This window comes from Pseudonaja textilis, chromosome 7 (genome assembly GCF_049901715.1).
Source record: "Pseudonaja textilis isolate UNSWEBS1 chromosome 7, rPseTex1.2, whole genome shotgun sequence".
NCBI lineage: Eukaryota > Metazoa > Chordata > Lepidosauria > Squamata > Elapidae > Pseudonaja > Pseudonaja textilis.
In genome coordinates, this window is record NC_141996.1 from 49,040,938 (window position 1) to 49,065,671 (window position 24,734).

The 24,734-nt window shown below is 34.5% G+C and overlaps 2 protein-coding genes across 7 annotated transcripts; one reads left to right on the forward strand and one right to left on the reverse strand.

Moving 5' to 3' along the window:
* Window positions 1–1,016: 1,016 nt before the first annotated feature.
* RWDD2B (RWD domain containing 2B) lies at window positions 1,017–5,695 on the reverse strand. 6 transcript variants are annotated; one of them, XM_087937536.1, is made up of 6 exons: window positions 5,259–5,695; window positions 3,537–3,636; window positions 3,083–3,311; window positions 2,922–2,989; window positions 1,923–2,285; window positions 1,017–1,362 (listed from the first exon to the last, which is right to left on the reverse strand). In XM_087937536.1, the coding sequence occupies exons 3-6, from the start codon at window positions 3,287–3,289 to the stop codon at window positions 1,128–1,130; spliced, it is 873 nt and encodes a 290-aa protein (XP_087793662.1). In that variant the 5' UTR covers window positions 3,290–3,311; window positions 3,537–3,636; window positions 5,259–5,695; the 3' UTR covers window positions 1,017–1,127. The 6 variants fall into 6 exon arrangements, with proteins under 6 accessions (XP_087793662.1, XP_087793664.1, XP_087793663.1 ...); XM_087937538.1 differs by having other exon boundaries at window positions 5,263–5,381; XM_087937537.1 differs by having other exon boundaries at window positions 5,238–5,301.
* Window positions 5,376–24,610, forward strand: USP16 (ubiquitin specific peptidase 16). Its single transcript, XM_026700616.2, has 18 exons — window positions 5,376–5,511; window positions 6,506–6,598; window positions 8,424–8,605; window positions 10,009–10,112; window positions 10,522–10,625; window positions 11,932–12,116; window positions 13,034–13,129; window positions 14,835–14,965; window positions 15,968–16,055; window positions 16,972–17,047; window positions 18,436–18,527; window positions 19,318–19,374; window positions 20,023–20,184; window positions 20,638–21,307; window positions 22,027–22,121; window positions 22,473–22,559; window positions 23,346–23,496; window positions 23,598–24,610. Exons 2-18 carry the CDS (start codon window positions 6,538–6,540, stop codon window positions 23,720–23,722), a joined length of 2,466 nt encoding a protein of 821 aa, XP_026556401.1. The 5' UTR covers window positions 5,376–5,511; window positions 6,506–6,537; the 3' UTR covers window positions 23,723–24,610.
* The last annotated feature ends 124 nt before the right edge of the window (window positions 24,611–24,734 follow it).

A 24,734-nucleotide genomic window follows, 5' to 3' on the forward strand; every position in this document is an offset into this window, starting at 1 on the left:
ATGTGACTGGGTGGAAGTGATGTTGAATTGGCCACGCCCACTCAGGTTTTGTGGTGGCCAGTCTTTTCTGTGGGAAATAGATCCAAATGGTTCTTTGAGTGTTTAAGGTTGCAGACCCTGTCCTGGACACTGCCAGCTGACATTCTTTGAATAACAGGATCCACAGCATTGCTGGCACAGATGGAATGGGCCTGTCCCATTGGGATGAGACAGTTGTTCAGGTAACCTGGACCCATGCCATGCAGCATTTTATAGGTAATTTATAGGCACCTTAAATTGCACCCCAAAGGAAACTAATTCCAGTGTAACATGGGCAATTCTAGGGGCCTCAGAAGCTGCCCATGCTGCCGAACTCTGCATCTGCTGGAGCTTCCAAATGATCTTCAAGGGTAGTCCCACACAGAGCACCTTGCAGTAGTCAGATATGAAATGACCAGGGTTTGAACAACTGAACACAGGGACTCCTGATCCAGGAAAGCCCAGAATATGTTAGAAATTCCTCTTCTTCAATCAATCAGAAGTTAGTATCCCAACTGCCATCCTATTTTTCCATATCTTTTCCCCAATATGCAATGTAGATTTGGAAGTAATTTTTCAGTTTAGATTTATGTATATACCCGTGAACCATGGAGTTCTTTGCAAATGTATTACCTGCTGTTCAGTAGAATCCTAATCAACTGCAAGATAATTGAAAGGAGTTGCACCTCTTGGTTCAAGACAAAATTAAGGCCTAAAACATCTGGTCAGTGTTCCAGAGAACAATATGTTCAAGCATCTTGCAATGTAAACAAATTTCATAGCAAACTGAACTATTTATCCACATAATACTAAAATATTTTTAATGGAAAAAGGCTTAATTTTAGCCGAGGTCAGATACTGTACATAGTCATTTCTTCTGTTCCTGAGTAATATAAGCACAGAACCTTGCTATTTCTGAAGTAGAAACAGTAATGAAGTATTGATAACATATCCAGGAACTTTGCTTGAATTACGAAAGCAAATAATATTTTCTGGCATCCAGTTTCAATTCCATTGATTTATGTTTCAAGTATAAAATAATATAACTTTTAGAATTCTATGCTTTCAATAAAAGAAAAAGAAAAAAAACTACCTGACCCCATCTTAACTTACTGTCCTTCAACTCCAAAATAGAGTTGAAATATTTCACCACATCTCTTGTCAGTTAAAAAATGATACAATTGTCCCAAATCCATGTGATTCCCTCTAGCACCATGTGCATCAAATATTTTTTCTTCAAAAGTCAAAAACTTCTTTTCTTTCTCCATTTCAGCTTCAGTCCCTTCTATGGAAATGTCTTCTCTGTGACGGATTAAAATTCGCTGCCATGATAATCTTCTTACTCTAAACAATGAGAATATTATAAATTCTTGAAGCATAGGAAGTATAGGTTAGAGTTACCATAGTAATGATTTCCCATTGAAATCAATAGATGTTCACTGGGATAACAGTTCATAGGAGAAAATATTATTCCCACTATCATAAGTTTTATGTACACAAGGAAACACGTCTTCTGTTACACTCCCACACATTTGAAAACTGCTCTTCCTCATAAATGCTTTAAAAACCCCAATATCTCTGCTTTTGGAAAAATATTCAAGAATTTTAGAATTAATTTCATGTCGACTGTTACGTTTGTATTCTGTATTACTATAATTGCCTTAAGTTAGGTAACTTACAAATTTAATGAATGAATAAATAAAAAGGTAAACATCCATTAATTTGCACAGAAAAAATATGTATTTCCAATCCATTCTCTTATCTTGGTAAGGAAATGTACCACCCTGCTAAACAGAATCTTCTCTCCAAGGCAAATAAAGATATTGTTTCCAAGTCAATCAAGCAAAAAATAGAAACCCATATCTTTGTTACTTATAGAACAAGAAACTTGAGGAAAATGTTACCTTGCCCAAAATTCTTCACACATCTTTTGTGGTCCTTCTACGCAAATGATGCCTGGTTTTCCAGGCATGCTGAATCCAGAAAGAGAGAGCTCCTTAGACCAATCAATTATATTTTTTCTTTTTTGTTTGTTATAAATATGATGACTGTAAATCCAGAGTCTAGTGAAAATACATTCTGATTTCTGAAAATCTGGTTTCTCAACATTAGACGGTAAGGGTCCTTTGTTGATATACATGGCAGCATGGTCTTTAACCCATTCTCTTGCATTTAATATGCAAACATCACCAGCACAATGTTTCTTCAAGTAAGTAATGAGATCTGCATTCATCTGAACTTGCTGTGATCGGCTTAACAATGGAGACCTAAAAAAGGACATCATTTCGAGTACAAAAAAAAAAAGTTTTGATGTAAGGCAAGACTTGTTCTTAATTATACTTAACTATTTTATGTTGTAACAGGTTGGATGTAGACTAAAAGTGTTCATAACAAATGCAGCAAAAGATGTTATAGCCAAAGAGGAAAGAATGATCTAATTGCCCACTGGTATCCACTAATTAAAAGGCACTTTGCCAATTGAACGTGAAATCCATGCAAAACTTAACTATATTCCACAGTACCTCAGACAACAGGAACAAATATATTAAATGCCTAATCAAAAAACATGATGAAAATATGGCTCAATTCAGAAAGGTCCAAAATAAGTCAATCAAAATCAACTGGGGCCTATCTCATAACATTTGCTTCTTTGTTAACTTATATGTTGCCCCTCTCACTGATAAGGCAATTCAGGTGTTATACACACACACACAGGTGTGTGTGTCCGTAATAGATTTATAGCGTACTTTTCAGATCGTATTGTATTAACTTAAGATCATATATTTTTCTTCTTGACATTTTATTATGTAACTAAGATCACTCCATTACCAATATGAGAATTATAGTATCCTATTAAAATTATACTGCATTTCATCTTTCATTCTGTATGTATCAAAATGTACCTTATGGTGATTTCTGGAAGAATAGTTGGATATTTTAATGGGAAAGCACAGCACAAAGTAAGTGGTACCTAGAAAGAAGTTTTTTTAAAGTAAAAATAAATTCTTCAAATTTTACTAGCAATCAATTTGTAATATTTTCTTTTGATATAAGAATACATTACCTTTTCTTCATCAGGAGTTTCTACATCTAAATATAAGCTGAATTGTATTTTCGAAGATGGCACTTCTAAAGTATATTTTCCAACATAATCTTTCAGTTCTGCTAAAGCCAACTGATCAGTCAGCTTAAAGTCATCTTCATTAGGAAACATACTAGAAAGTAAGTCTAATTCAGAAAGTTGTAGTTCAGCTTCTTCCAAATTGCTCATTTTTGGTATTTTAATGTAATTCCTATAAAAAATGGAGAAAATGTTATTGGGTACACTTTTAAATTCTTAAAAACAACTAAGGAGTTAAACATTTTCAGTTCCTAAATGGTATACTAATTAATTATATAGCTTCAAGATATGACACAACCTTTGTTTGCAGTATTCTTAATAATGAACATTTAGCTTTCCTATTTCTGCAATGTTAGAATGTAATTCACTGTATAAAACAAGTTCTGGATATGCATACCTTGTAACTGGTGGAGAGCAACAGTATGGCTTTCAAGATAGCCTCTAGATTAGAGTTCCCATCTTGCAAAGAATAGTGACCCCGTTTGTTTGGGCTTTTCCTACATGAATCAATAGAAACATTACATAAGTCCTGATACTGTTGTGGAAAATTGATGAATACATGCCAAGAAGCAAAGATATAGGATGCATGAAAGGTCTAGAATTTATGCCCAAAACAATAGCTGCTAACATTATATGGTAAATGAACATTGCAAGTAGTTTACAAATTATAATTTATTCATGTTTACTTTTATCCCACCTTTATTATTTTTAGAAATAATTCAAGGCAGTGAATATAACTAATTCTCCTTTCTCCTATTTTTCCAACAATAATAACTAGGTGGTAGGTTGCGCTGAGTGTGTGTGACTGGCCCAAAGTCACCCACTGGAACTCAGTGTCATTAGTTGCCAGGTGCCTTAGTTACTGAACCAAACAAGTAACTGCACATTCAATCTTGGAGTGATAATAGAATGACTGGGGGAAAATTATGTAGCATTCTACTATAATGGTAGACAGAGATATAGTGAATAGTGTTGAACCACTGAACTGTTACTTTATTGCTTTTTATCTTTTGTCTTAATTTCTTTAGCTTGCTGTTTTAACAACTTAATGTTGTAATGTTTAATAAAATTAAATTTCTTTTCCCAAAAGGAAATAGAACTATTGTTATGTGTATAGATAGAAACAAACCCATTTGTTTTTAGCAGTATTAAATTCCAGATCAGGATGTACAATCTCATTCTGGGCTTCACTTACTGCTTAGAACATGTTTAAGTATGCTTTGAAAGTTAACTTCTATCCATATTACATCAACAGTGGAGGCAGGAAAAAAGTGAAAAATTGATAAATATGATCAAATATGAGCACATGCTCTCCTGAAGGTTGGACTTTAGAACTGGTCATAGATAAAATGTGAAATCACAATGTCTGCAAAAAAACTTGGTCAAAATGTATTTTCTCTTCCTATGCCAAGAGAGAAGCACAGCAGAACTGTGATTAATTAGTATGTAGGTCGATCAAGCAATCAGCAGTAGCAAAAACTGCTATTCTTATGATATTCTTTTTCTGAACACTATTAACTCTGGCGAAGATATTTTTTACAAGTTAACCTTTAAGTCTTTTTACAATTATTTTATATAACAAATACGTAACACATTAAACGATGAAAAATTCGATAGTGCTTATTTCCTAAATACAGTAAGAGTGACGATGAAGCTCTGTAATACAGTAATTGTTAATATCGAAAGCTGGAATGAGAGTCAGCCCAATTTGGATTGCAAGCCAAATTCCTATTGAAAAACCCACCAACTTCTACCTACACAGCCCAAATGTAAACATAAAAGTGCTTGCAAACTATTGTCTGCTAGTTGCATGGGAACACACTGCTTTTCTAAAAACACAGACATCCCAATTTTAATGAAATGTCACTGTTCTGGTTCTAGATGTCCTTTTTTATATTTAAAGACAGAGACGGGGGAGCCTATTTTGCTTCCACTGGAAAACGAAAAACGCCACACACTACCGCTCTATCGCAAGCCACCGCGTTTAAAACCCAGCTTGTTGTCGCGTTGTTCCCATTTTTTGCTGCGCCGCGTCACCAGCTGTAGAGCGACGACTCCCCGCTGACTACCGGCTTCCGCCCCCGCCGCCTTGCCTTACACTTTCGTAGAGACTTCTTACCCACCAGCCAATGGACCGGAAGTTTCTGCTGAGTAAAGGAACCCTCTACGGAGCCAGTGCTCTATCACACTAATTGAACAGGATTGCCCGAGAGTCGTAAATCTCCACTGGCGTCGCAGGGATGTGTCGTAAAGCATTTAAATTCGGGAGGTTTGTTCTCGAGGCGCAGTGACAGCAAATCTTTCCTTAGCTCTCTGCATGGAGCTTTTTTTCTTCTCTCAGTTAGAGAACTTCTGTCTCTAATTCGTAGAAGGTAAGAAATGCTTCACTGTTGGTTTCGGCTGTTGCCAGTAAAGGCCGAATAGGCGGGCTGTGAAAAAGTTGAAGGGAGCAATCAAAGGGCGGCTGGATTGTTTCACAGGGGACTATGCGGCGTTGTTCGTGAAGAAATGGCTGAAGCCGGTCGCCCGCAGCGTTTCTGTGCCATTCCTGTTTTCCTGCCAGAATTTGTGCTGGCATTTGGCATTTCCAGCTGTTCTTCTGTCTCCTCCCTTTGGCTGAGACGTTAGTCCTCTCGGCAGGTGGTGGGTGAGAAAAAGAAAAGTTGCCAACCAACTCCCACGTCCGCCAGGAAATTGGACGGCCTTTTTGCTGTGCAAAAGGTTGGACATTATATTTTGAATGTATAGCAGTTCATTAAATTTACTTGTCAGTCCAAGGACTGAAATTTTGGTTGGACGTGCCCTTTGAAGTGTTAGCAACTGATTCTTGATCTTTTTGATTATTGCTCAACAGGCAAATGCTAGATTTTCCTGGCACGGAGTAATTAATTGAATATACCAGGTTGCTCTTAAAAGCGCAAAAAATCAGCCCATTTAAAGAGCTATTGCCCCTGTTTTAAAAGAATGGGGTTTGGGTGTTTTTTTTTTAACCTTTCCATTTTGCAAGTATAAGGAAAATGAAGCGTGTAGATACTTCATGAGATATCCAAATTGCTGTGTTTAATGTTATGTTTTCACTTTAAAGTGTTTTAAGTCAAAAGCTTTTGACTCATCTTGATATTAGTCAAATATGAGAAACAAAACTGAATTTCACTAGTAAAAAAGCTGCCATTTTCTACACTATTACACATGATTGTTACTATGAATTGTCACAATTTGCTTTGAACAGATATATGTAAAATGTTTAGTTCCCTTGATAAACACAATAGAAAGGAAGCAGAAATGTAAATTTCATCCTTGTATATAATAAATTAGTTGCTATTTACAGGTTTTAAAATTTTATTGGAAATCTGTTTTCTTTTATAGTTTGGTGTGAAATTAAAGCCTGTATTGCTATAATGGGAAAGAAGCGAACCAAAGGAAAAAATATTCCTGCAGATGTCTCACCAGATGTACTGGGTATGTATAACATATACACTGCTCAAAAAAATAAAGGGAACACTTAAACAACACAATGTAACTCCAAGTCAATCACACTTCTGTGAAATCAAACTGTCCACTTAGGTAGCAACACTGATTGACAATCAATTTCACATGCTGTTGTGCAAATGGCATAGACAACAGGTGGAAAGCATAGGCAGTTAGCAAGACATCCCCAATAAAGGAGTGGTTCTGCAGGTGGTGACCACAGACCACTTCTCAGTTCCTATGCTTTCTGGCTGATGGTTTGGTCACTTTTGAATGCTGGCGGTGCTTTCACTCTAGTGGTAGCATGAGACGAAGTCTACAACCCACACAAGTGGCTTAGATAGTGCAGCTCATCCAGGATGGCACATCAATGCGAGCTGTGGCAAGAAGGTTTGCTGTGTCTGTCAGCATCGTGTCCAGAACATGGAGGCACTACCAGGAGACAGGCCAGTACATCAGGAGATGTGGAGGAGGCTGTAGGAGGGCAACAACCCAGCATCAGGATCGCTACACCTTTGTGCAAGGAGAGACAGCAGAAGCACTGCCAGAGCCCTGCAAAATGACCTCCAGCTGGCCACAAATCTGCAGGTGGCTGCTCAAATGGTCAGAAACAGACTCCATGAGGGTGGTATGAGGGCCCGACATCCACAGGTGGGGGTTGTGCTTACAGCCCAACACCGTGCAGGACGTTTGGCATTTGCCAGAGAATACCAAGATTGGCAAATTCGCCACTGGCGCCCTGTGCTCTTCGCAGATGAAAGCAGGTTCACACTGAGCACATGTGACGGACGTGACAGGGTCTGGAGACTCTGTGGAGAACGTTCTGCAGTTCCTGCAAGATGAAGGCATTGATGCTATGGACTGGCCCACCCATTCCCCAGACCTGAATCCAAATGAGCACATCTGGGACATATGTCTCACTCCATCCACCAATGCCACGTTGCACCACAGACTGTCCAGGAGTTGGGGGATGCTTTAGTCCAGGTGTGGGAGGAGATCCCTCAGGAGACCATCCGCCACCTCATCAGGAGCGTGCCCAGGCATAGGGAGGTCATACAGGCACATGGAGGACACACACACTACTGAGCCTCATTTTGACTTGTTTTAAGGACATTACATCAAAGTTGGATCAGCCTATAGTGTTTTTTTTCCACTTTAATTTTGAGTGTAACTCCAAATCCAGACCTCCATGGGTTGCTAAATTTGATTTCTATTGATAATTTTTGTGTGATTGTGTCATCAGCACATTCAACTATGTAATGAACAACGTATTTAATAAGAATATTTCGTTCATTCAGATCTAGGATGTCTTATTTTTGTGTTCCCTTTATTTTTTTGAGCAGTGTACAAATAATTTGTTTACATTGCACTGCTATGGAGAACAGTAAGATTTTACTCCTTAGCAAAATGCTTAATGTGGGCTTGAAGATGTTTATCCAATTAAGGTTCAATCTCTATAGAGTAAAACAATATTTATGGGTAAACATGTTTATCTTAGTCCATATTTAAGGCATAAACCCATATGTTTTGTAATCTAGTTTTCAGGTAATTAGCATCGAATTAAAATCCAGGAGCTATTTTTCAGATAAGTGTTGTAGCTAAGAGCCATTGACAAACACAACACAAAATGAATAAATCAGATTTCTGAAGGGGATTTGTTACTTTTTCTTCTCTGTATGTATCTGAATTGGGTAGCCTGTTTCTTAGAAGTTTGGTACTGACAGCCAACTGATCTTTGGCCATATCTTATGGACTGTAAATAATATATATTTAAAGCCCTTTTAATGATTATTATTCTGGGTAAAATTTCTCACAGGACCAGCATGCAAGCACCTTCGCAAAGGATTGGAACAAGGTCTTCTAAAAAAAGTGTTGCAGACTGTGGACTTGAATTCCTGCCAGGATTGCCAGATAGATGACAATAAGACAGATGAAAAATCTGATAAGAGTACAGAAGACAAACCATCAATATGGTTATGTTTAAAATGTGGCCACAGGGTATGTCCCAGTTATTATTACTAACAATGGGAAATATATTGCAGATGTTCTAAATTAGGATTTCATTTTATTCCTGCTGAGGAAAATAATAGAACCATTATTTTGTGTCACACAGTACCATCTGAGCATCACAACACATCCTCTACATGGTAGAAAATTTAAGCATAGCTTCTTTCTGTAAATTTGAATGTACAATTATTTCCAGATTCAAAACAAGAAAACAGTAAATGAACAAATGCATTTCAGCCACCCTCTTTCAGCCAATATTTTATGACACCTCTTAGGGTAGATACAATTGTTTCTGAATGTTTCCCATAGCTGTCCAAATCTTTTGCTTCTAGTTCAGAAATATTAGGCTTTCTTTTGAAACTGCATATATGAGTATTCCCCCAAATGGCCAATCATTTTAAAGTTTGCACTGTGATGGCCATTCTAGAACCCCCTTCCCTTTTAAAAATATATTTCTTGTAAATACTTCATGGTTGATTTGGAATTATTCAATAAAATTACCATCTTACTAAAGTATCTAACTTGTACTGAACTTTTCAGCAATAATCTTAGCTTCTGTTTGCAACATTTACATTTTGAAAATTTCTAACAGAGATTGTTCATGGCCTTCCAGATCTTTTTGCTTCAAATTCAGTAATTCCATGTAGCTTCCATTTGTCACTGTTGAAAATGCTAGCTTGAAAAGCTTGTTGTAAGCGTGCATCCTTTCTCTACTTTGCAAGAGTGAATTGCCATTCACTTATGAAATTTACTGGCACCTTATCTTGCCATAGGACAACTCTGGGTGACTTACAACCACACACACACACACACACACACACACACACAATAAATATAAACAAGCCAAACATTATGATCCAATTAAAGATGGTGAGGAGGCAAGATGTTGTGAAGGTGGGATCTGTTGTTAGTCAATCAACTACCTCTGCTGGGATGGTCCCCCTTTGGAGCCACAAGCTAGCTGGCAGACCCAGGTGTTTAGCTTTTTATAGAAAATCAGAAGGGTTGGGGCCAAGCTCACACTGGGTAGCAAGATGTTCCAGAGACATTTTCAAATGCTCAAGCAACTGCTTGGAAAATGTTGATAGAATCACAGTCAAAAGTAATTGTTGTGGAATTGTCCTCATTCAGTTAATGGAAGGTCTAACAAATCAATCTGTTTTTAGGGACATATAAACAACTGATCACTGAACAAACTGGCAGGGTGCCCAAACTTGTCATACAGGCTTTTAATTAATTTTGAATCTATTAAAGACTGCATGTAAATAACTATGCAGTTAAATTGCAGGAGTCATTTTTAACTGTAAACTAAAACATTTTTTATTTCACCTTAACAAAATACCTTACATTGTATGTGAATGTTAAAGTTCCATACTTGTGATATTACATTACAGGGTTGTGGCAGAAATTGTCAAGAGCAACATGCCTTAAAACACTATGAAACGCCAAGATCAGAACCTCACTGTTTGGTTCTTAATGTGGAAAACTGGTGTGCCTGGTAAGTTTTATCAATATAAAAAATGAAATTGTATTTTTATTATTTATTTGTGTCCCACTTTTACTATTTTTGCAAATAATTCAAGGCAGCAACATGTCCACAATTCTTGTTTTCAACTCCTGTTTTCACAACAATAACCCTGTGGGCTGAGAGAGAGTGACTAGCCCAAAATCACTCAGTTAAGTTTCATGATTAAGGCAGGACTTGAATTCACAGTTTTTTGCTTTCTAGCCTGATGCCTTAACCACTAGACTAATGATAAATGTTTAGCCCAAATTGATATTTTTCTGAGGACTGTTAATATATTTGCATTTCAAAAATGTGTGAATTATGTTCTACTGCATACTGTTCTAGTTCGATGTAAACCAAATTATTAATTGTGCATTTCTGGATTTCTTAATCAAACTAGGTGCTACTTATGTGATGATGAAATACAATATAATTCATCTACTCGACTGGGCCAGCTTGTGGATTTTATTAGAAAACAAACTTGTGTGAACATTCCAAATACAGGTCAGCTCCTTTTAAAGTGTACTAGTTGCATTATTCTCAAGAGAAACTATGTTATCATCAAAAGTCAACACAAACTTGATAAGTCATAATCATTCACTTACATTAAATGATATTTGAAGTACTGAAAATTTTAATGTATTATAACTAACTGATTTTAAAAATGTAACTATTTTTAACTGTTAGAGCAAATCAGGAATACTGCAGTCAAGTGACTGGAGGGAAAGAAATTAGTGAAAATTTGAATTAATACTTGCATTTAAATTTGTAGCAACTACTTTTAGGTTGAAATTGAATTGTAAGTACTAAAATCCTTTATATATTCTACATTTGAAAGCCATTTCTTGCCTTCATAAATTATATTTATTGATTCAAAGACAAATTTGATTTTGTTTTTTGTGCCTTCGAAATACTGTTGACTCCAAGCAATTGCCTAGACTAGTCTGCAGTTTTCTTGGCAAGATTTTGGAAGTGGTTTGGCATTGTTTCCTTTTTTGAGGCTGAGCAGGAGTGATTAGCTCCAGGTCACCCAAATAGCTTCTTGCCAAAAGCATCTTTAGAACTCACAGTCTTCCAGTTTCTAGCCTTGTACCTATATTACTACACCAAATTGTAATATTGGCTTATGTATATTATTTTCCCTCATGGTCTTGTTTTAATCTATGTTTATGTTTTGTAAAATGTTTCAATTGTTGGTTTTATTCTTCACCATCCATAGTCACTTTGTGTAAGATATGCAGTTATATAGATTTGACAAATGGTTACTGTAAATACTACAATTCTCTTCTTTCACATTTCATTCTCTGACCCAGATTCTTAAAATAATGGGACAGGCTATAAGTGTTTGATGTGTTTTCTTTTTAAATAGCATTATTGAGACGTCAGATTGTTTTCACTAGCATGCAAGAAATGTGCATCTTTACTGTTGCTTATTCATAATGCTGTAGGGCAAAATCTGTAGTATGAAAGTATACAGTATTACAGTAATATACTAAAGATTTTAAAATGACTATAATGTCTTAGGATGGTACTGCTAATTGAAACTTAATGGACTTATTTAAAGATCCTGTTTTTTCTGTGTTAGCTATAAGGCTGAAAGTTAAATATATCAGCTTTGATTAGCTATCTATGAATCCAACGATCTAGCCTATTTTACAAATAAATCAATTGAGGGTTATCTTGGTGAAATCATATGTTTTATGGTACTTGTTTTTGCTTTAAATAACATTTACAATTGCTCTACTTTATCCTTGAGATGCTGAACAATTTTCATTGCTTTTTATTGTATTTTTAAAAAAATATTTTTTAGCTTCTAAAAATGAAGAAAAACCTTTGGAAAACAAAAAACTTAAAGACCACAAAAATGAGGAAGAGAAGGAGAAGAAGGAAATCTTGTTCAAAGACAATAAAAGGCAATTAAATGACAATTCAGAAATGACGGTGAAAGGTCTTAGCAACCTAGGAAATACATGTTTTTTTAATGCGGTTTTGCAGGTGTGATATACATTAATCAACTTCTCAGAACTTTGTTGTGTCATGTCTTATGATTGTACTGGAAAAAATACAATCATAAGATATTGCTACTTACTAGCTTTGTTTTTTGCTAATTTTGATGTGGAAATCCTTATCATTTTGGATTCTTTTCCATTTTAATTTTGAAAACCCTTTTAATATTAGCACTTAGGAGAGCTTTATTTGTGTGTGTTAGAGTGATGGGTATCCATAAATTTATAGAGGTTTGAGAAACAACGTGTAATGTTTACTGGGTCATCTTTCATTTAATTCTACTCTAAATGTGTATCCATTTTATATATAAAACCTGCTAATTTGTATGTCTCATTAACTCTTGTCACAAAAAGTTATTTCAATCTTTGTTTAAATGTTATTACAGGTACATTAAATTACATTAAAATCTGGTCATAAGTTGTTACGATTGTAAGTTAAGGCACCCCTACGTCCAGAATTAATTTTTCACCTTTTTTGCTGGGGTCATTAAGTAAATACCATGGACATTAAGCCACCTCTTTCAATGGGTATGGGGTTTTTTGCAGGAAGCCAGCTAAAAACATGGGAAATTGCAGTCATGTGTCCCCAGGACACTGTGACAGGTCATAAAGATGACCCAATTAACATGCAGTCATGTTTAGGATATTTAGGATATTTACCATAAAGTACCCATTCTGTAACTGCTGTAATTTTCAATAGTCATAAAGCAATCTTTGAAAGTCATAAGTCAAGGTTTATCAGTAGAATCATTTCTAAAAGCAGTGTGAAAAAACTATGGTGAGCAAGACATTTTTACAGCCAATTCTATTAAATTTATATAATATCATGTCATAGCCTTTTGAACTTAAATAGATATATAACTTTTGAGTTTTTAAATTTGCAAACAGTTCACTTTTTTCTCATAGAATCTATCACAAACATCAGTTCTGAGAGAGTTGCTGAAAGAAGTAAAAATGCCTGATTCAACAATTATACTTAAGCCACCAGAATTCTCAATAACGGTATGTAAGTTGGTGTTTGAAATGTATTAAAAGTAATCATTGATAGATTTAAAGTCACTAAGCAAATGTTGCTATTATTTCATAGATAGTTTTTAACGACAGAAAATAATCAGGGCATTGATTCTTACTCAAGTACAGTACTGAATTGCATTGTTTGTGTGAACAAAGACTTATGTATCTCACTCATTCCTTGAAATGGCTGAAGAAAGACTAAAAATGTTGAATAACAGGATCTATTTATTATGCCTAAGACCAGAGAAAGGGTCCTGAATTTGGTTTTTGAAGTTTGAAGCTGGTTTTCCTTTTTAGGCAAAGTTAACTATAATTTATCTTTTTGTGTATCAATAACATTCGGTTCTTAGTGGTGGGAAGAGAACTGGTACAAGGCTATATAACACATGTAACTGCATATGCTTTATTTTTTTCTGACACAAAGTTGTAATTTCAAGGCAGTACAGTACTTTAAATTATACCAGAAAGTAACATTAAACTGAGTTAACTTAAACATTAAAATATTTGATGATCATGAAGAGAATCCAGTGGAAATGAGGAGAGAGCTTGGAATTTTTCTTAATCCTTTTTGTTGTCCAGCCCATTATTCCTAAAAAAATGTATGCCTCTTTTGCTTTGGAGAGTCAGATCGGCTTCTTTCAGAAGAAACAATAACAATGTATCAAACTTATACCCACACAATTCCCAATAACTTTGGGAGGCTCATCACAATCAAATGGTTAGGGTTAGGTTTGGGAGGCTCATAATAATCAAAGGAATCCAACAAAATTAGTAAAAGAAGGTAAGTGGACACATCAGATGGAATGAAGCAAGCGTTCTCATTCTCTCTGACCAAAGTCCTAGATTAAAAGCCAGCTCTTCTGAACTGTAGGGGCAGGGGGGAGGGGCATCTAATTCTCAGAGAACTCATTCCAGAGGGCAGGAGCTGCTACAGAGAAGGTGCAATTTCAGGAGATCAATAGATAACATTGTTTAATCGAAGGAACCTCAAGTACGTCAGTGCTGCAATATTGAAATGGCCAAGCAGATGCTATGGGAGATAGAAATCTCTCAGGTAATCAGGCCCCATACCATTTCCAGTATTTATGGATAACAGCATTTTGAATTGCAGCCAGAAGCAAACTGACAAAGGAGAGATGTTACATGGGCATACCAAAGCACGTCCATTACTGCTCATACTACTGAATTCTGGACCAGAAGTTTGTGGGTAGTGGTCAAGGACAAACCCATGTTGAGCATACTGAAGTAGTCAAGCTGAGAGATATCCAGGACATGAATCATGCTTGAAGGCTCTCTGATTTTAGAAACAATGCAACTGATATACCTAATGTTGTGCAAAGTCCTTCCTGTCCACAGTTGCCACCTACTCTGCAAGTCCAGGAAAAAAAAACCCAGATTGCATACCAATTTTGAAGACGGACATGCTACCCTCCAACAGCAAAGGTGGAATATTCCCAGATGTGGGTGGCCCAAATACCCAGTCTTGTTAGGACTCAATTCCCTGTCCAAATCCACACATTGTTGTCCAATCGACAAACTTGATAGCCTTAGATGGCTAGACCAGGCTCAGTATCATCAGCATATGGATGATACCAAACCCTAAATATAAATACATAAAACCCAAACAAAAGCAGCATAAATGAATGCATAAAACATGCATGAATTTATAATAGTCTCTTTATATGGTCTTTAGGAACCTTTGGTGGTAATGCTTGATCCTCCAAGACCTCTAACGCTAGCAATGTGCCAGTTTCTAGCAGACATGCAAGAGACAAAAAAAGGATCTGTGACCCCTAGAGAACTTTTCTCTCAGATTTGTAAAAAGTGAGTATTTTATTTATAAAATTGTAAAACAACTATTTAAGCAGAAAGATTTTGTGAAATTTTGGATCTATTTAATTTTAAACTGATCAGAATATGTAACTAATATTTACATTTTTAATTATATATTTGTACATTTATCATTCGTTAGAGTGGATCCAAACTAGAGAGAAATATTTGGATAAGATCAAAAGTGGTAGCAGGTTATTGTTGTTTTATTTATTTTTTTTACAAAAAATATTTGAGTCTAATTCAACATCAGCTTCTTACCCAATCATAAGAATGGACTGGGACCTTAAATTTTGGAACAGTATTATATATTAAGCTAGCATGTCCATTTAAGAGAGATATCTGCATGTAGAATTTTTTAGTTTACATTATACTCAATGTCTTCATAATAATATTATTTTGATAATATGCTGATTTATTTAAATTGTTATAAATAACTGATCAGCTAAATATTAAAGTGAAGTTATCAATTGCTATATATATATATATAAAAAACCTTTTTCAGAATTTCAAGATGACAATTTACTTATAAATATATAAAGATTTCTATAGTATGTATTTAATAAGGAATTAATGCAGCATTTAAGAAAGATACGCACCAAATTACAATGGGAATCTCTTTTTAAACAATATTTTTCTAACTCTCAGATTATATCAGGAATAGTACAATGACACAATTTGTTTCATAATTTCAAAAGTATTTGTTCTTATAACACCTTCTGAGTTACAATCCTGCCCTCCATTGTCTGGAAATATTAAGTTAGGGAAATACTAAGTTAGGGTTAGGGACTTCTATCCCCACTATGAGTTGTGTTGTGGGGGAGTACACGAAAGGAGGCTCAGCCAATCTCATTGTACACATGTTGTACTCTGACAATAAAGGTAATAATTAAAAAAAAAGTTCATGTGCGATTTTTCTGTACCATTTTTTGTTTTTTGTAATATTTATACAGCATTGCACTTTCCTTAATCTGTATTGTGCATATTTCACAATAGAGCAACAAGATTCAAAGGATATCAGCAGCAGGACAGCCAAGAGTTGCTTAGATATCTATTGGATGGGATGAGAACTGAAGAAATCCAAGTAAGTATTTCACGAATCATTATTGTAATTTTATCCTGAAAGTCACACTCTTCTTTGTTTACAAAAAAGATTAATGAGAATGAAACTGTCAATTATTTCTGAAAATCAACTGACAAAATCTATATATTAAGTAACTGAAGTCTTCTTTACAAAATCGATATGAGCTAGGCTTCAATCTCGTACATATTTAGTGGACAGTAGATTTGTGAATCATGTTGACTAAACATGCACATTTTTGTCATTCTAATTAAGAAAAATGCTTATTGAACATTTATGTACAATATGAGTAGTACTCTAAATTTAATGGAATATTCCCTTCATCATTCCCAGGAAGTACTACCATAAGTCACTGGGCCTCTAATCATAAAATACTTACTTAATCCACCAAAATCTGGTTTATACAAAAATATGAGAAATTATTTTGATGACTTTTTATTTGTCCTATCTCATTTTCATTCCCCATCCAGCTCCTTTAAATCTTCCTCAGAGAATTGGGGAACCCTTTAAACTTGTTACAAGTACAGAGTAGAAAATGTGGAATATCATTTTTGTTCACAGTAGAACCTCTGGTCACAAACGCTTCTGACCATAATCAAACCGGATTCCGATCAAAAAAATTCACTTTTCTTTTTGTTTGTTTTCATGGCTGGTTTCCTCTTCTGCACCATTTTTTTTTGTAAATGCCAAATTTCCAAAATTAGGTTCGGGTCACGACCAAATCGAGTTGCGACCAAAGTTATGGAACAAATTTGGTCATTACCAGAGGTTCTACTGTATTTATTTTGCAGAGTTGCAGATGCACACTAATACTAAAGCTAATATTTTCTATTGAGTAATAAACTTATCTATGAATAGTATTTCTCTTTGATATAATACAGTTGTTGAACTAAAAATACTTCATTATATTTATTTCTAGAGAACGAGTGCTGCAATTTTTAAGGCATTGAATAATTCTGACAAAGGAAATGAAGAGTTGAAAAAAGAGGTTAAAGGTAACATGTTTTTTGTTTGTTTCATTTGATTAAATGGCAACTGAAACTTGCATATATGTATACAGGTAGACTTTTAGCCCCATAGTTGGCACTGTCAAGTCTTGTCACTGAGCAAAGTGGTCAGTCACTAAGTGACTATGACTATGCTTTCCTTTTCATACTCCACTGCCTTTTGGAATGTTCACCCCAGGAATATTGAGGCTGAAACTCACAAGACTAATCAGTTTCATACTTTCAGCTTTGTTGGCTACCTAATCACTTCCCTGGCCTTCCAGTGTGGAAGGGATTATGAGAGAGGATGCAGGCATAGAAAATGCGGGACACACATCAAAAGCAGTGCACTAGCATTGGCAGCCATGAGCCTGCTAGGTTTATTCTCCATTTCGTGCCTCTCTGTTCTGCAAGGAGAAGGCAAGAAAAAAACAGGCAGTGTGTACTGACTATAATGGTGATCACATGACAGGGACAGCACTATGGTAACTTCAAAAATCGTTGAATGAGGCAATTGGTAAATGAGTACTACCTGTATTTGATTATCTTAAGATATCAAATCTCTAGATTTCTTCACACTGTATTTCTAGGGTTTTTTTTTCTTTAAACAGCCTCAATATCACATAAAACATTGAAAAGATTTTCAAAAGTAGCTACTCTGCTTTTGAAAAAAATAATTCTTTGGATATAACCAAATTGTTGGACTCTCTGAAGTATCAGATAACAGATAATCAGAGTTGGAAGGGACCTTGTAGGTCATCTAGTCCAACCCCCACCCAAGCGGGAGACCCTACATCTTTTCTGACAAATGGCAGTCCGATCTCTTCTTGAAAGTGATGCTTCCACAACTTCCGAGGGCAAACTGTTCCATTGGTTGATTATTCTCACTGTCAGAAAGTGTCTCCTTATTTCCAGGTTAAATCTTTCCTTGTTAGGTTTCTATCCATTATTCTTGTCTGGCCTACAGGTGCTTTAAAAAAATAGCTTGACCCCTTCCTCTCTGTGGCAGCCCCTCAAATATTGGAAGACTGCTATCATGGGGAGCCTGGTCCTTCTCTTCACTAGACTAGCCATGTTCCTGTAACCATTCTTCATATATCTGGAGACTGGGAAAACAAAGGAATTAGGGACATCCTACAGATATGTTGGACTATAGGCTTTTATGACTTGGCAATATTGCAAATATATTGTAAACCAATACATTTTAGGGCACAAATTGAGAAGAAAATGTTATTAGAAGCTATTTACTCTGTTCATTTTTCAGATATAAAATTCTTACATTCTGTTTTCTATATAGATACACATCTATACTGAAATACACATTTTTCCTACCAGTGTAATCATTGCTTAAATGAAGATTAAAACATATATAGTTGGTATCTTGTTCTTTATTTTAGAATATGAAAAGAAAAGGCTAATGCATAGTTTTGTGGACCGCATTTTTGGTGGAGAATTAACAAGTACAATCATGTGTGAAGAGTGCCAAACAGTAAGTGATATATATGTATCAATGTATGCATGCATGCATTTATATGTATATAAATTTGGGGGCAGTACTACTAGGGCTACCAGGGATGGTCTCAAATTTTCTTCTTCTGAACAGGGTTCCGCATTGTGTTACATTATCAAGTGATGTGGAGTGATTGCTTTAATAAATCTAAACAATGTTTGTATGAATCTAGGAAATCATGGCATTATTCAACAAAATAATGCAAATCATAAATATATCAGTGTCGTAATGTTCTGCCCAGGCACAATTTAAAAAAGTTTAGAAGCTATAGTAGTTTCTATGCTAGACTTTCCCATGACTAACAGGAGCAAAACAAAGTAAGATAAAACATACAAATGTAGTATGTTTTCTTTAAAAAGACTTTAAGTGCTTATTTTCATATTATTAAAGTATATGTAAAATGAAATTATGTTTTTATATATCCCATTTTGTGTGTGTGTGTGTGTATGTATTTGTGTATGTATGAATGTATGGTATTCAGCTTTGTTCGGGTATTTTCCCACGTCATTACAGTTGTGCTTTTAAAGTTGTAGTGTTTCGTCAGAATCTCATCTGCCATCATCAGATTTGTGTGTATATATGTGTGTGTGTGTGTGTGTGTGTGTGTGTGTGTGTGTATGTATGTATGTATATATATATATATATATATATATATATATATATATATATATATATATATATATATATATATATATATATATATATTCTAATCTCTGGAGGCATTATACACATTTTTTTCCTTTTGTAAAGGGTAAAATGTTCGTTTCAGGTTTCTTTGGTACATGAACCATTTCTCGATTTGTCACTCCCCGTCTTAAATGATCAGGTAAGTAAAAAGTAGTTTACTTTTAGATGATAAAATTTAGGATTTGTTACCAAGATACTGAAAGCATGGGGAAATGACCAATTTTCTGCATATAAAATAGTCAAGTGCAGCATTTAAAGTATTTTTGTCTGTTTTGTGAGTAGCCAACATATTATAAATGAACTCCTTGAGAAAAACGTATGGCAACAAATATTTTAAGATTTCATTGGTTTGAAGACTATTCTGCAATTCTTGAAGTTCTAAAAGAGTAGCCGCTGACTTTTTCTTTCCACAAAAGAAAAAGCTTTGTGCCTTAAGTAACTTGAGAATCTTTAATCTTCAGAAGTTATTTTCTGAAATTGTTTTCTGTTGTTTTGTTTTCTCCTGCTACAGTAACTGCTGTAAGAGGAATTCCCAAACTTCGATATTCAATGCATATTTTCATTAATAGATTAGAAGTATTTGTAAAACTGGTAAAAAAAAAGTAGGCATGTCTTTTGTGTGTAGATTTCGATGCATCAAAGAAAACTCAAGCCACACTGAGCAATAATCAAAAGAATATTGGCTATTTTTTCCATGTTGTGATAACACCCAGAAATCTATAATAAAATATATAGTAGAACTGGCTTTGTATCCTCTCTAACCTATCTATAATTATCTTTTTTTAAGAATGGCAAGAAAAATAATGTTAAAAAATTACAGAAAAAAGAAATGGACGGTTGTGAAGAAAATATAGAAACTGAATGTTATGTGAAAGAAAGAAATGAAATTCCTGTTACAAGTAAGCATCTACAGAAAAAGGAAAGGAAAATAGCCAGGAAGCAAGCAAAGGTTAGTGATCATGAGGATAGGAAAGTATAAAACCATCCAGAACACACATGCCTTAAAAATGGTTTGTAAGTGGAACTAAAATGTTGCTTAACATTTTCCTCAGCTATATTCTAATTTGGATGTTCACTAAACAAATGACAAATTCATATTTGAATGTCATTTATATACAGTATATGTTATAGCTTTGCTGAGAAATTTGAAGTCCATTTGAAATACCACGCAAATAGAAAAGTGATATGTGAGGATCCAAAGTGTCATGTTAACATCAGACTGTGTTAGCTTTAAATTTGGATGTAACCATGTTGTTTGTAACTCATGTTAATTCTGTTTATAACTCACACATTAGCTCAATTTATTTCAATTTTAAAGACAATAATAGTGCTTATAAATCTTCAGCATACATAACATTTAATTATTCTTTTGATATTCTTTTGTATGTATTTTATTTGGCAGAACCAACGCCATCAGCAGAAATTTCAGGAGAAAGTTATTCATCTAACAGATAGTGATGTTACTGACAAAACTGAAGCTGATCAGGATTGCAATAAACAAATAATAGAGAGTAACTCTGACATAAGATGTCTGAAACAAGGAGAGAAAGAATCATTAAACACATGTGAAGAGCACTGTGTGGATAAAAAATGTGTAGATGAACCAGAAAGTACAATTCAAGTAGAAATCACAGAAAAACATGATGAAAATGCAGACAGTTGTGATCAAGAGGCGAATAATGAAGTCAATTTGGATGTTTCTATAAAAGATTTTGTTCCTGCTGTAGAGTGTGTCAATAAGTTTGATGATTTGCATCTTAAGGAAGATAAGGATGAGGAAGATGTTATCAGCGACTTCAGCAAATTATTCCTGGAGGAAGAAGAGCTGAGTGATACAGATAGTTTGCAGGAATTTTATGGTTTTGAAACACAAACATACGAAGTAGTAAATGAAGATCCAGAAACAGCATTTTGTACTCTTGCAGACAGGGATACTGTCAACATAGAAGAAAATTCAATTCTTCATTGCTTGAATCAGTTTACTCATATTGAGAAACTTTGTGAGAACAACAAATTACTTTGTGAAGTGTGCACACGGAATCAACTTTGTGGAATCAAAACTAATAAAATAAGTATGTTAAAATTGTTTTTAATCAATTTATAGAATTATTCAAAATTCAATACTGAATTTATTCAGTAAGAGCAATTTCTTGTTTTAATGGGACTAGATAGGAAATAGTACAAGTATGACCATTTTATAAAGGGATAAAAAGTTACTATGTCTCATTATCATTAGTATCCCTAAAGAAAAACAAATTGCCAGTTTGTAGTGAATATATGTTAAATATGATTTGAATAAAACTTTGAAAACTCCAAGATAGTATATGTCAAGACTGAGAGGAATTTATTGTTTAAATATTTATGACAATGTCTCATTCTTTAGTTGGAATATGTGGACTCCTAGCAGCACAGGTAGAATTGCTAATACTTTCAGATCTATGTCTGATGATTTTTTATTTATTTATTGTAAGATATGCAAATGTTTACATATTATTTTGAACCTACCAGCAAAATTCTAAATTACCATAAAGGTCAACAAAAAGAGCATAAATACTGTTTCCAGAAACTTAACAAATGATTCAGTCTTGGTAAGTTTTGTCTGGATTTTCTAAAACATGAGAATTTGCCTTTTCCTTCCCATAGAAATCATTGAGTCTGATTGTGCAGGTGTATTATGCTGGAAATTCAAAATTGTGAGATCTAATATACATAGTGAACCTAAACAATGCATAAGAGGTAATATTACTGAATGTCTATTAAGTCATGATTTGTTTTTCCTTTTTTTCTCCAGATGCCAAGAAATATGTATACACTAATGCCAAAAAACAAATGCTTATTTCTCTTGCTCCTCCAATTTTAACGCTTCATTTAAAAAGATTTCAACAGGTATAATTAATGATTAAGTTCAATTATCTTAGTTTAATACCACTTGTAGGAAGTGATCAATGTAGTGGCCATATGATTTTTGAGCCATAAAATAAGGTCTAATAATAATATGTATTATTAGACCTTTTGCCTTTAAGAATAGGGTGGGGCTTTTTCCTTAATTTTCTAGGATATTTGCTTCTGTAATTTTATGTTGGGCAGGCAGTTGAGTGATCTCCAGGTGCTTTGGATTATAAATTCCAGAGAGCCTTGACATCAATTCGGGCTGGAAAAATTGGGAGTTACCCTCTGGACTGCATAAGTTTACTGCTGAGCTTTGGTCTTACTTTGTACTTTCTGGTTCTTTCCAAGGCTGGATATAATCTCCAAAAAGTAAACAAGCATATAATGTTTCCTGAAGTTATGGATTTGGCTCCTTTCTGTTCAATTAAGTGCAAGGTAAATGATAAAGTACTCATGTTATTTACTGTCTCATCCTAGCCCATCTGAATTGTTTTGGGGAAAGTAGGAAGGAGTGCCACCTTATTTATAAAAAAAATTAAAAGGTGGTGAATACCTAAATGTTTTTAATTGTTTCTGTTTAAGATCAAGTCCTTTTCCCTTTCCTCCCTCTGTTCAGGTAATCTTATACTGTACGTATTTTTCTGAGCTCCTTATCTGTTAATTCTGTTCTACCTCTTCACTAAAACTTTGTTTTAAATCTGGTATCTTAAATGTTAACCACTGAGATTTCTCAAATTTAGGTACCCTCATCTCACTGAAGAATCTCATTGTCAAAATCTGACGATCAGTATGTTCAGAATCAGACTTCTCATTTCCTTTTAAGTACATCACTCATGTCCGTTATATTATTCACCTTTGTATCTTACCTAGCCATAAGTGTTTTTATTTAGTGATGTGATTTTACCTTATCTCAAAATGAATATGCTTTCATACTCAGAATATTCTTTCATATTCAGCCATACCAGGCTTGCTTTTATGTTTTTTATTTATTTTACCTTTTAAAGAAAATAAAGAGGAAAGGTCTGTGGAGATTCTTAGTCATCCAGGTCATGGTTGTCCAAAGGTTCTTTTTCAAGAGGCAACTGGACTTCTTTAAAGAAAAAAAATAGGAAGTCCAGTTGCCTCTTGAAAAAGAACCTTTGGACAAACTAAAGTGCAACTTTTTATTTTTTGCTGGCAAGCAACAAGGCTACTTCAATACTCTTGATGTTCCTTTCACAGAATGTAAGAGAGGGGACTTCAGAAGTATTGTACTCATTGTATGGTATTGTGGAACACAGTGGCACTATGAGATCTGGTCATTATACTGCTTATGTGAAGACAAGTACCACCAGTCAACTTTCTGATCTTGTCAATGACAAAATTCAACAAAGTAAGTAGAAGGAATTTACCCCTGGAAATTATTTTGAAATTAAATTCCTATGATCCAGTTGAAAACTAATTAAGAAAATTTTCTTTTTAAAAAAAATTCAGCTTCAGAATCTGAGTCACCCAGAAGACAATGGTTTCATGTAAGTGACACTCATGTGCAAGCAGTATCCATATCCAAGGTCCTGAAGTCACAAGCATATCTTCTCTTCTATGAAAGAATATTGTAAACTGGAAAAATTCCAACCTAGAAAAACTTCACCAAACTTTTATCATGTTGAGTTTATTTTCTCTTCTTAAATCTGAATTTAAACGTAACTTCCTTTTATATATATGTATGTATGTATGTAAGTTTGGTTCATATCTGATGCATTGTATGATAAGAGGGCATGTTCCTTGATCCATAAACTCAGATCATTCTCAATTTTTAAAAAATCTAAAATATGCAATAACTTTGAGATCTATGAGAATAATTGGATAAATTAGAGAGATAAATTGGTTTGAAAGTTTACTGTCAATTTATTTTCACAAGTAATGATAGGTGAGATGCCCTGCAGAACACAATTCAGGAGTGTCAAATTATATTTGACTACCCTATTTAGAAAGCTAAAACACGGTTCACTCCAATATAATCTTTTGCAATATTCTTTCTCAGAGGCAAAGATGGTTCGAGTCTACCAGTCTTTCAAAACTGTCTATAAAGACCTAAACTCTGCCATCTCCCTTGGGCCTGACAGAGAAGCAGTAGCTGTGGCTGGTTAGTGCCCTGAGGGTCCTCCACCCACCTTTTGATTAACTTTTCATCCTTGCCTCTATTAATTTTTATACTCAGTTTTTTAACATTTTATTTGTATACCACCAAGAGTGCCTCTGTGACGGAAATGGTGGTTTGTAAATTGGATGAGAAAATAAATGTTATCTTGTGTGTGTATCACACGTTTCTTGTAATATAATGGGAATCATTTCTTCATATTTAATTTAAATTTAATTAATTAGTTAAAAATGCAGTTTAAATCTTCCTGATCTCCTTTAATAATGTAATCAACTGTTTCCAAAAGTCTTGTACACGACAAAAGCTCCATTAATTATTTTGTATTTAATAAAAGATTTAAGTATTAGAGCTATGCAAAACAATATTTGACTACAAATACATACAAAGCACCTATTTTCAAACTGTTAAGGCAGTCACATTTTTTATAGCTTTGTGTACTTGTTTAAGATGTACCTGGGTCACACGCACAT

What these genes read in the sequence shown, in the direction of transcription:
- RWDD2B (XM_087937536.1), bottom strand. Translation starts at nt 3,289, where the DNA reads ATGAGCAATTTGGAAGAAGCTGAACTACAACTTTCTGAATTAGACTTA. An exon ending in AAACTCCTGATGAAGAAAAG is followed by an intron (nt 2,990 to 3,082) that starts GTAATGTATTCT and finishes ACTTCTTTCTAG; the next exon opens with GTACCACTTACTTTGTGCTG. An exon ending in CTTCCAGAAATCACCATAAG is followed by an intron (nt 2,286 to 2,921) that starts GTACATTTTGAT and finishes GTCCTTTTTTAG; the next exon opens with GTCTCCATTGTTAAGCCGAT.
- USP16 (XM_026700616.2), top strand. Translation starts at nt 6,538, where the DNA reads ATGGGAAAGAAGCGAACCAAAGGAAAAAATATTCCTGCAGATGTCTCA. An exon ending in GTTTAAAATGTGGCCACAGG is followed by an intron (nt 8,606 to 10,008) that starts GTATGTCCCAGT and finishes ATTACATTACAG; the next exon opens with GGTTGTGGCAGAAATTGTCA. An exon ending in TTCTCTCAGATTTGTAAAAA is followed by an intron (nt 14,966 to 15,967) that starts GTGAGTATTTTA and finishes ATTTCACAATAG; the next exon opens with AGCAACAAGATTCAAAGGAT.